Genomic DNA, 12,582 nt, shown 5'->3' on the forward strand with positions numbered 1-12,582 from the left:
GGTGAAAAAAGGATGATTGCATTTTTGTGATCACAGTCCCGAACGGGTTAAATTGATCAGATAAAATAGATAAAGTACTTTACCATTTTTTTCACCAAATATTGATTTTGAAAAAAACATTTTGTACACACAACATACAAAAAAGTATAGCAAAAGCTAATTCTATTTAAAAATACTTGCTGTTACTTTAGAAAAATTTCTTGTGATATGGCAACATTTTGTAACATTTATGTACTATAGAATAAAAATAAAACACCAGTACATTGTAATTATATTTTTTTAAAAATGTGTGCCACACATGCAATTCGCAAAAATATAAATAATTCAAAAAATAAAAAAATCTAACGAAATAAAATAAGATACAGGGATTTCTCTGTTGGGAGCAAAAATTTTAAATGATTGAACAAGAGAAATTGAAAGTTTTTAAAAAGCAAATTTTAAAAAGGATATTTTGCCCCTACCATCTGTATTACAAAAATAAAAAAGTTCAGGGCTGTTGTTCACCAGCAAGAAGCTTAATAACTAAACTATAAGAATGTAGGAGTGTGAAACTTTTATAGAGACACCTCACAATTAGGTGTGTCTTTAAGTGATAAATCTAGTGAATACGAATATGCATTAAGCTAAGTAAGTAACTCTTAAGCCAGGGCTAAGGCAGAACGTGATACACTGACAGCTGGGTTACGATATTCAGAGATTGCAGTTTTGTCTTTGTAATGGACTCATCAGTTCGGAATAGTGAATAACCAAGCTGGAGGCAGATGTCATCTCCTGGAAGCTGATAATGCTAACAAATTAATAGCTGAAATAAATCAAGCTCAGCAGCGAGAGTCCGCAGCAATGGGGTGGTTAAACTTGTAAATTGAAGACAACCCTTCGTCTTCAATTTTCTCGAACTTGAACTTCAACTTGGTACCGCTCTTGCGGAGTTCCAGTGACATACATACATACATATGAGGCAGTGAGAACCAAAGGGATGTAAGTGGACAGTTAAAAGTTTTTTATAAAATGCATTTAAACATAAGATCCTAGGTAGGCTTTCATTATTTTTTTTTCTAAATCACGCTGTACAGCAGCACCTACCAGGGCAACTAGTACAATCTCTTGCCCTATGGTAGAGGAGAGGTTCACCTACCATTTGTACTAGTTACCTCCAAATTTTTAGTTTTGTCACTTACATCCCTTTGCTACTCACTGCCTAGTATGTACATAGATAGGTACGGTCGTATTTTAATACATAACATAGGCAATTTTTAGTTGAAGAATCATAAGTAAAATAATATTTGCTCATTAACAAAGCGAAACATCTCTGCCTTAAATTTATTCAAGACTATGTCTACAATGCATGTCTGTGGGCTAAGAAATGCTTAAAACCTTAAACACAATTAGGTGAATTAAAAATGCCGAAAGAATAAATATGTAATCTGTACAGGATTCCCGATAGGACACAGGATTGCCCAATGCCCCCAATATTTTTCCAAAACCCCACTTGACAAAAATTCAGTTGCATGCAGTTCCTAACAAAATCCTACTTAACATTTTGGTCAAGGTTGGATTCCTAGAGTAAACACTGCTGCATTCAAAAGTTTTGTTACATAAAGTAGTATGAATGTAAAATATTCTGAAGGCACTAGAATAACACCATAACACTCAACATTCTTTGGTTTACATGCCTCTTGAAGTTAAAAGTAATAGCAATATTCAAAAGGTTAGAAGAAGAGATTAAAAAAAAAAAAACCACACATTTCATGTTTTATTAATGTTGCAAAAGATAAAAGAATTCCCAGCTTAGCAATGTTTAGAACAATAAAAGTTTGCATAGGAGCAAAACTTGTTTGAATGAATGTAAGCTTTAAAAACCTTTACACAATAACATAAAAAAGGCCTCTTTTCACAACGTAATTAAAATACACCAATAACAAGACATTTTATAAACATCACAGTGGAAATTAATATGAAATAAAATAAAAGTATATATGTGTTATATTCACTAAAAGTTGATCAACAATGCATGAAAGCATGGGCGCCCATATAGGGGGGTAAGTGGGGGCTCAGTCCCCCTCCCCATAGGAATTAGAATTTCCTTGCTTTTTGTACTTTTTTCTTGGCAGAAATGCAAAAACATTTCTTCTTCAGTCATTAATGAATAAGTCTTTAAAAATGTCAAACTTTAATAACTTTAATCTGTACTGAAATTGGTTTCTGTGGGGAAAATATCTGCCCCCCCCCCCCTCCTCTTGAAATTTTGCATGTGGACACCCATGCATGAAAGCTACTAAGTGATTAAAGCGAAAAACCAACGTAAATAAAGCACAAATTCTGAAGAAAATACAGCATATAGCTATTTTAAGGCTACAATGGAGCCTCTTCATCAGTGCAAAAAGCTCACCAACACAACCAAAGGTTACAAGTGAAGGTTCTCTCGCGACCTTTGGTTGTGTTGGTGAGCTTTTTGCACTAATGAAGAGACTCCATTCTAGCCCTGAAATAGCTATATGCTGTATTTTCTTCAGAATTTGCTTTATTTACGTTGGTTTTTCACTTTAATCATATTGTAGCACAAAGCTTATATGATAGTTTTTCATTTAAAGCTACTAAGTATTTAACCAAAATCAAAGTAGCACAAGATCAAACAACAGTTATCTACCCCATAAGATGCAGGAGGAAATTTAAAGCATTATCCTAGTAGAAAACTATGGAAAAGTACAACTCTTCAGATAGCTGCAGAATTGCAAAATATGGGTAACATAGGAAAAAGGTCACTTTACTTACAAGTTACAGGCACAAAAGGCTGTTGGACCTGCATGGCAAGTGCCTGCTGATAAGCTGCACTAGTTGGCTGATAAACTGGTAGGCCACTTTTATCAACAGCAGCTCGTTTTGCATATGGAACTATTCCAGGAAATGTCTGCCAAAAATATTGCATTAATATATGTAAAAGCATGACATAAAGAAGGGGAAAAAAGAAATCAAAGGCAAAAATCTGTTCAAAAACTGTTAAATTATAGCATGTACAAATATGTAATAGAGGTGAATGATACTCAATGAAAAAAAATATAGAAATTTTCACGATAAAAACCAAAATTAGTACCATTTCAGGAAAACGCAATATGCTGACAGAATAAAATTTAAACCGTAAACAAAAACATAAATGCACTAAAATATGAAAGCTGCTACTCAATAAATGAAGGTTCTTTATTGGTGAATACAAACAATAAAGATTTTCATTTAAATATGGTAATTTTATCAGGTTTTTAAACAGGTTTTAATTTATAACTTTCTGATTATAGGAGAGCAATGCAATTCAGCAGTGGAAAAAAAAGAAAGAAAAAACTTTTTAAGAGTTAAAATGTTTCTCTGCCTCATGCAAAAAAAAAAAAAAAAAAAAAAAAAGACATTTAGGTTCACATAAACATGAAAGTTAGCTTCTAGCTAATAATATATAAAAGTATTTCAAAAACATTGACGTCAACTCATTAAACTGAAAAATTAATGGTTAGGGGGGAAAAATCAAAAATAACCATCAGTATTTTTTTTTCTATAAAGCCGGATCTACATTTCAAGCAAAGTAGCACCTCTTTTACTTTCCTCTTTGAAAATGCACTCTTTCTAATTTTCATAGCAAAAAACATCACCCTGACTTCAGGCTGATAGAAGCTGATGAGCGTATGGTTTCCTTAGAGAAATTATATGCTCATTCTCATTTATGTTTGCATGCACTATACGTTAATGTTATGATTGAAAAGTCACTTCACCAAATCTTCATGTGTGTGTGTGGGGGGGGGGGGTAAACTTTTGTTTCAAAGAAGCAGACATGTTCTTCAAAAGTATCAGATTTTTTCATCCGAAATAGTTTACTGCTCAAAAGCGAAGTAAGATTCAAGAAAACATCAGATCGAGGCTCCACCTGAGTTATTTGAAGTATGTAGAAAATTATATAATTGTTTTATTATTGTTAAAAAGTATTAAGCTGCTTGGTTAAGAGCTTTCAAGCTTTCAATTTCAAAATTTATCTTTCCTTTTTTTCTTGGTAATAATTTTGTTTAAAATATGCTAAAGACAGCCTGACATCCAAGAAATCAAACATTAAAAATATATTTTTAAAAAACTCGGCCTACAAGGTGGTCTTCTACTTTGTTTTATACGTAACTAAAAGAGTATTTCCTCAAGTTAAAATATACTTGAAAAATATAATTTCACTGCCCAACAAATATGCAGAATGAAGCGAGGCAAAAAGCTTATGGGGAGAAAAATTTTAATGTTTTAATTTTTTCCCATGCTTGTTCTGCAGTGCAATACACTCAGCACTGCAAATTTTATTTCATAACTTTTACAAAATTCCTAAATCAAGCCATTGATGGCATCAAGATCATTGTAACAAGAGAAATCATCAGTTACAAATTCCCGGAAAAGTTTTGAAATTATTGAGCATAAAGCAAGTGAACTAGCTTCACAAAGTGACAACAATCTTTCGTTCATAAATAAACGCAAGAAACAGGTGAACGCTCTGGAAACTCTAAAGATGAACTTAGAATTATAGTATCTACTTGTAAATGTTTAGGTATTTTTCTTTCGCAATACGAACTGGACAGAGGAGAGGATATATCAAGTAAGTCGAAAACTTAGGGCTCGGCAAACCCGGCGGGGGGGAGGCAACCGATGTATATTCATTGAAATTTTTACCAGAAAAACAACAAAAATCACAACCACTTGTAAGTGAAAACATTAATTTTTCAATGTATGTTGTTGGGGGCAATTGACTCCCCCCCTAAATGTCAGGATTGGGGGGGGGGGGGGTCCGACCTGGGAGAGGGGCTTGGCTCTAAATTGGAAAAGTGTAGATTGTGGAGGGTAAAGTTGGAGGAAGGGCAGATAAAACTGACATGAAAATCACTTTGACTCTTGGCGGCCCTGAGCTACAAATTTGTCTCTATATCTCTGATAGGGAAAACTAACTAAACTTCAGATAAATGGACCTCCCAAATGTGTCTAAGATAAGCAATTTGAGAAAAATATTTAAGTAAATCATTAACATTTATTAAGCCAAAAACTTACAATTTGTTAGAAAAATTTTTAATTCTAAAATAGGTATTTAATTCTAGAAAAAATACCCGGAAACTTGAAAATTAAAAAGAGAAAATTTTATTGCACACTGTTTGCTAATTTTCATGGGCGGATTTATGAGGGGGCAGAGGGGGGCAATGCCCCCCCCCCCCCAATTTTGGGAGGACTTTATGTAGTAACAACACATCTTCCAAAAATTAAAAAATATATATTTATTTTTCTTTTTTGAATAGTTCAGAAGCGCATGGGTGGATTTACAGGGGGGGAGGAGGCACATGGGGCAATGCCCCCCACTTTTGGGAGGACTTTATATAGTAACAACACATCTTCCAAAATATTAAAACAAAAAAATCATGCCTTTTTCTTTTTTGAATAGTTTAATGAAAATGAAGAGAAAAGCGAATGAATGTCCTTTTCTGATGGGAACAAAAAAAAGGGGGAAAAAGTTCAGCTGTCACTGGGGTGCTGAAAATGTGTCTAAATTCACTATTTTGGACTGAAAACCATTTGGGCAAGTATATGAATGAAAATATAGGCTAAACGAGCTATACATTAAGCTGCAACACTTATAATAATTGACGATTATTTTAACAAATTAGAATCTAAAGCAAAGGAGAAAAAACTCCCCCCCCCCCCCCATTCTCGCTAACAGAACGATCTACTCGTTATGATCCGTGTCCACATTTCAAGTATATTTGTGCATAATATTTATGTTCTTATTAGATTAATTGGTCTTTTGAGAAATTCTAAAAAACATTTTTTAGAAAAGCGTTTTTTTTTCCTTCTCTCATTTTTTTTAAAGAGAGAGGGAGAAAATAAATACTACCGCAAACTGAATAAATTTCGGTTATCTGAGTGTTCTGATTAAATGAATCTTTTTACTTAGAGGGAGAGAACAATTTTACTTACTTTATAAATACTGTTTAAAAAGTAAGGTAAGTCATAATCATCTAAGTCTAAGTGAGTCAGTCTTGTCATTATTGAAATCTAAATAATTGAGTCATCAAAATTTTTGCAAAAAATCGCTGAAATTTTATAGAAGTCTATAAAAATCTAACAAAGATTGGTAAAATCGTAAAAATCCTTTATTCGTAAAAACTGACGAATTTTCGTAAAAATTACAAAAAATCTAGCAAAAATTTGCAGGTAAGAGTGAATTACAAACACGGTCAAATTTGCCTAAGATAAACAAGCTATTGCTTAGGGCCCTTGCTTTGAAGTGGGTCCCTAACTCCCCGAAAAAATTCATGATTCGTTTCTTAAAAAATGGAAATTGCTTGAAAAAACTAATTTCATTTTTAAGTGCTTGAAAACCTTGAATATTTGGAAACGTGTGGCTACAAACCTTAAATTTTAAAATTTTAAACAAATGGTAGAGGGAAAGGAATGCCAAAATATGTCAAATTCAGCTCCTTGCCACATCCTGTATTAAAAATGTAAAAATTATGGTTCTCACGTTTGTAACATATTATTTGAAATAAATTTTTGTGACTCACATGGTTCATATCTTGTTACGTATTCAATCCCGAATGCAGTATTTTGGAAATTCTTTTGTATTGATTGGTTTTATCTTACTTCTTCTGCATATTGTCTATCTGTTTAGCACGGAAAAAATATACACTACTTCTATTTCTTTTCGTTTTCTGCCCCACTTGCAACTGAAGAAAAGTTGTTGTCATGAGAAATCTATGGTTTTTTTTCTTTTAAATTTAAAATAGTCATTTCTCACAAAGTTAGAACAGGACTGTAAAAGTTTACAATCGTCATTGAGAGGAAATTACGGAGTAATTGACGAAGCAATCCAGTTAAAAATTCTGATTTACAGAATTTTTTTATTATTGTTCTGGATTGCCGCGCTTGCTTCGCTCGCTAAAATATCAGAGACTGGAAAGTACAAATGAAGTGCGTTAAATAATTTTATTTATTCTTGAGTCCTGGAAAATTATTCGATAAGTCTTTGAAAGTCCTAAGCAAAGTGGGCTCCAATTACTTCTACTGCATATTGTTAATCTGTTTAGCCAGAGAAAATCCTTTTCGTTTTCTGCACTACTTATAATTAAAAAAAGGATGTTGTAATGAGAAATCTGTAGTTCATTTTTTCTTTCAAACTTAAAATAGCTGTTTCTTACAAAGTTAGAACAATGCTGTACAACTGTATAATCTAGTTATCAATTTCTATGTCTATCCAATTAACCTTTATAAAGCACACAAAAAAGTAAACGTGGACTTATGCATCACAGGAAAAACACAAAAACATGGGAGTGGGGGGCAATAAAAATGTTGCTAAAAAAAATCCTGCCCCCCCAGGAACTCAGTCCTAAATCCGCCTATGCTAATTTTGAATAAATAACAATGAAGAGCTGATCAGAGCTGGCACATTCAATACTTTATTTTCTCTAATATGAATGAAAATTTGAGCAGATTGTATCAAAGAACGTTGGAGAATTGATAACTAAGCCAACGACAGCAGTGTGCCAATAACCATTAGTTGAGCAATGCAATGCAACCAAAAGATTGCTAGTAAGTTAAACATTTAACAAGAAAATTAACCTTAAAATCTGTGACAGAGTAGCCAGTGCTTGTGCTTGTTATCAGAACGTTACTAGTGAAATGTGAGAGTTGAACATTTTTAATTGCTAGATTAAGCACAAAAGATCCCGTTGTGTGTATTTTATAGTAAATATGTTGATTATGAGCTATTAATGAACACAGTAAAACTCAATGCCATATGAAATTCATAACTTTACATAATGCTAGGCATATTGAATCATTGAGAGCAAACCAAGCAGTTTTAAGTAGTCATAAGCAGGTGTTAGAAGTCTATAGTGCATTAGTTCGGTTATAAAAATTCAACATCTCTGTTAAGTATCTGACATTTGTCAAGTTTATTGTATTGTCAAACATGAAATTATTTCACTTAACTTATTTGTATTAGTTGTAACATCAAAAAAACCTTGGATAAAAAGTAAATAAAAGGTTTAATGTTGTTTGATATTAAGATTAAATAAACAATAAATAAAATAATGTCCAATATTCAACTGAAATAATTACTATCAATGTTTGCTACACTAAGCAAATGTCAATTAATTATTTCATAATTTTGTTACAAAACATTTATATTTTTGGAAACTCATTTAAAGTACAGTAGAGAACCAATTATCCGGGAAGTTCGGGATAATCGCTTTCCCGGATATCTGAATTTCCCGGTTTTCTGGATCGCTAAAAAGCGCTATTGGCCGATTTTTTTAAATAAAACATAAAGTACTATCATAAATCGTAATACATATTAAAATAAGAAGAAAACAGTTCAGAAATGCTTATAAATATCGAAAGATTGACAACTACCAGTGAGAAAATAATTTAAAGACCAAAAAACTTGAGAACCTCTCATTCAGTTTGAAAAAGAAAAAACCCCTCCACTTTTCGATGTTTAAAAACGAAAGAAAATTAAAGAAAGGGCAAGAAACAAGTTTTTGAACGTAAATGTGCGATTTTTTTACTATTGTGTATAAAAGAATTTGTTTTTATGAACTTGCTTTTTTTTTTTTTATTTACATATTTATATATTTTTAAATTTTTGTAAAGGTTTTGTTTTGCAATTACGGTAGTTAGTGACAACTATTGCTTTTGCAATAAGTTAATATCAATAGAAATTTTATTTAAGAGTTCTTGCAGCCTTATTATTATTACAGTCCTGTGTTAAACAATTTCTACTTTCCACAATCAACTGTTCGTAAAATTCGCGAATCTCGAATGGTTTTCGGCGTTTCCCGCACTTTCGCCACGACTTGCGCTCTAAACGACTTTAATTAAAAGCCATTCAATAAAATATTGCATTAGAGTACAACAATATTAATTTATTTAGTATCAGTTCGAATAAAACACGAAAATTTCAGACTTACGAGTGTACTAATTCAAGAAAATATTTCGGAAATTTCGCCCAGCGTAAAGGTTTTGCCTTTTAAAGTTTGTTTTTGTAAAAATTTTCCCGAGTTATACGTGAGTAGTAAGGTGTTTATTATGAAACCGTTCATATTCTTTTAGGTATTTCAAAAAAATGCTTAGTTTTTCAAAAATTGCCGAAAATGCGTATTTTTTAAAAATGGAGGGAAAATCGACAAAAGTTGCCGGTTTTCTGGTTTTCCGGTTTTTTGGTTCCCGGATAAAAGGTTCTGCACTGTATTACTGTTACACACAAGTAGCACAGAGAATCTCTATGACTGAACTTCATTGAATATGAAATTATACATATTTAGAGCTCACCCAATTCTATCAAATGACTAAATATGAAATGATGAATGGGAAAAGAAACTTGACATGTTAATCAATTGCAAATCAATTTCAGAAAGCATTCAGGTTGGGTGCATCTTTTAGTACATTAGGATCAAAGTACAACAGTAAAAAAAAAATGAAAAAAATGTTTATAGGAATATGTTTTGATTTGGACTCAATATTGTTCAAACTTTCAAGCTATATTTTAGAAATTAAAAATTCTTATGCTGAAGAATGAGGTAGTTTTGTGAATAGATTTTATTTTCTAAAAAACCACCAAGATTTTCTATGTAAAATTTAAATTAAAAAAAAAACATTAAAGGCTGAAATTAAAAGCAAAAAATAACTATAAAAAGAAAATTACGATTTTAAAATATAATGCATCAGAGATAAATGTATGAAGAGTTATCAAAAAAGTTATTAATAGCAACATAATACATTTATAAAAGCTGAGTTACTATATAAAAAGGTCCTTTGGGGAGCATTCCATTTACCACCAATAAAAAGTGCAGTTTATATTAATAATAATGCCTAATACCTAAAAAGCACACTGCAAGATGCATGTTAAGGAAACAATATACATTCAGTACTAATTAACCTTATCTAACTGTAATCTTATAAGGCTAAGCTTTATCTAAACTGAGCTGACTGAAAATTCTTATGCTAGAGAAAATATTTTTAGTAACATTTAATAAGTGGTAACCATTTTCTAACTAATGTTCAATTGCTTAGCAAAAATATTAAAAGAATACAAGCAAAAAGAATATTTAAAACAATAACAAAGCTAAAGTTTAACCAAGGGTGATAGTGGACTTAAATAAAATTTTCTGAAGACAACATGAAATTTACCGAAACTATGAAGAAACTCGACTCCCCCCCTCCGAAAAAACTTTTAAAATGTGTATACAAAAATCATTGAAATAATTGAAAAAACACAGTTTAAAAGTTTTTTTTTAAATAACTTTTCTGATTTAGAATGTGATGCTAGCTCAAAATTTTCGGAAACTGCATCCCAAAATTTTCGGAAATTTTGGATTACAAATACCTCTGAATTAAACATATGAGGGGAAAGTTTTTGATATCGTAAATATTACTGATCATGAAAGTTACATGATCATACTGTTATATGAAAACAAGGAATATTCAAATACAATGCTTCGATATGTTTTTTTTTTCTTTTTAAGCACACTCAGCAGTCTCTAAATTGAACAAAGCATAATTTAACAACAAAAATATCTACAATCTAAAGCTACTCATGAGTATTATTTATAAACTCCGTGTGAAAAAAGTAACAGCAAAACTGCTAATATTAGGTGTATAAATTATAAACAATAAAAATTTTGAAAACTTATGTATCATATGAAAAAGAGTTATAATTCTACTAGTTCAAAATGTATTCAATAAAATCAAAAACACTTTATTTATTTATTTTTACAATTAAAAAAGGGTGATATATATCATAAAATATGTTAAGCATATGAGCTAAATGATGATTATGATTGAATAAGGAAATTTATTCATACATTTTATATTTATTTATTTTCTTCTTTCTTTCTCTCTCTCCTTTTTTTCCCCCCGGGTAACTGTCTAAGGAGCATTTATGTATGTTGTTCATAAAAATAAATAGATGATGCTAGTATTTTCAACAGGAGAACCAAAAGTGCAGAAAATAATGTAACTAAATATTGACACACTCCGACATTTTTCTATGCAGTTATAAATGTGACCGATATTTAAAAAGTGTTTCTATAGTTAACAGCTTTTTTCCTTAAAATTTCAAATTTAAGACTAATAATAATAGTAATAACAAAACATATGCATCTTACAATGCCAAAGGTAGATACAACATAAAATAATGATAATAATTTGGACAGTACAAAATATTACTTAAATAGAAATTAATTAGTAACATCAGTAACTATTTATCTTAATAAGTAATTACTAAATAAAAACATATCCTAAACAAATAAAGGTTTTGCTTAGGTTAAAAAATTGAGTAAATTAATGGAGTGAAAAGCTGTTTCCTTTTAAATTTTATTACAAGTATTTAAGGAGAAAGTTTAAAAATTCAGCCATGTTACAGAAGCACCTCTAAGCAGTGGATTTCCTAAAATAGTTCCAACCATTTCGAATATACAAATGCAAATGCACTGTATTTGTATTGGAATAAGGCTTGAGACTATATAAGTATGAAATTAGTTTGGTAGCATTCATGCAAAAGACTAAGTTTCAAACATTAAATAGATGTACTTTATTATAATTGTGTCTGTATGCACTATGAACTTAAAGCCCCTTTGCACAATGGTACAAAAAATGGCTTTCAACATAGGAAATAAACTTTAGAAAACTAAAAATTTTGAACAGCAAATAAGACAGTTGGTACTATATTGGTTTCTTCAAAAAATCATAAAAATAAATTTTGTTTCTGTCCCTACTATGCTTGTAAGAAATTTTTTACACAGAATGAGAATATTTGAAATATGAATAAAATTTCTTTTTGCAAAAATTTCATAAGATTGAAAAAAATCATTTGCTTTTTGTTAAAGATACATAAGTTTATTTTGGTGAAAATGAATGATGGCAGTGATCTGAAAATACTCAAACAAGTAATCGGCATAATCGAGATCTCGGGAATCGAATACTTTTGATAATCGAGTGATTGACAATTGAGACCTTTTGAAATCGAGAACTGGAGATGTGATAATCCAACTCGAGACACAATAATTGAGAACTCGAAATGCGATAATCGAGAACTTAAATCGCAATGATCGAGAACTCGAGACGCAATAATCGAGAACTCGAGAAGCAATTATCGAGAACTCACTATCCGATAATCGAGTTCTTGAATGATCTTGAATAATCGAGTGATTTGGTTATGAGAACTTGGTTATGCCAATCAATAACTAAAACACTAATGTTTTCAAATTAAAGCCTATCTAAGGGGTTGGTTGCAACATAACTCATTTCGTACAAGAGATCCACCATGGTTAACTAAATTTAACGAACCCACTGCTCTGAGGACTTAACTGCTGGCATGAAAGGGATTTTGAAAGAGGTTAATATTTTAGTGTGGAGATTTGTATTGGCCTTGCAGTGTGCTTTTAATGGCGTACTAAAAGAGAGCTTCATGCAAAAGCAGTAAGGGCCAATACCAGAATGAGGTCGTCAGCAGGGTCACGGGGTCTTTTCTTGCCGATCAAAGTCTCGACCACGTGCGGCTAATTAGTATGCACAGCAGTTCGTGGT

The 12,582-nt window shown here is 31.3% G+C and overlaps 1 protein-coding gene across 6 annotated transcripts in view; it reads right to left on the reverse strand.

The window, feature by feature from the left end:
- LOC129233262 (muscleblind-like protein 1) overlaps positions 1-12,582 on the reverse strand; it is a 312,999-nt gene that overhangs the window by 17,448 nt on the left and 282,969 nt on the right. For 4 of the 6 annotated variants that reach the window (XM_054867334.1, XM_054867342.1, XM_054867315.1 and 1 more), the window contains 2 exons: positions 12,489-12,554; positions 2,773-2,908 (listed from right to left, as the gene is read on the reverse strand). In XM_054867334.1, coding sequence (XP_054723309.1) covers positions 2,773-2,908; positions 12,489-12,554 — 202 coding nt within the window. The remainder of the gene's footprint in view (positions 1-2,772; positions 2,909-12,488; positions 12,555-12,582) is intronic. The other 2 variants (XM_054867350.1, XM_054867330.1) reach the window with 1 other exon arrangement.

This window comes from Uloborus diversus, chromosome 1, assembly GCF_026930045.1.
Source record: "Uloborus diversus isolate 005 chromosome 1, Udiv.v.3.1, whole genome shotgun sequence".
NCBI lineage: Eukaryota > Metazoa > Arthropoda > Arachnida > Araneae > Uloboridae > Uloborus > Uloborus diversus.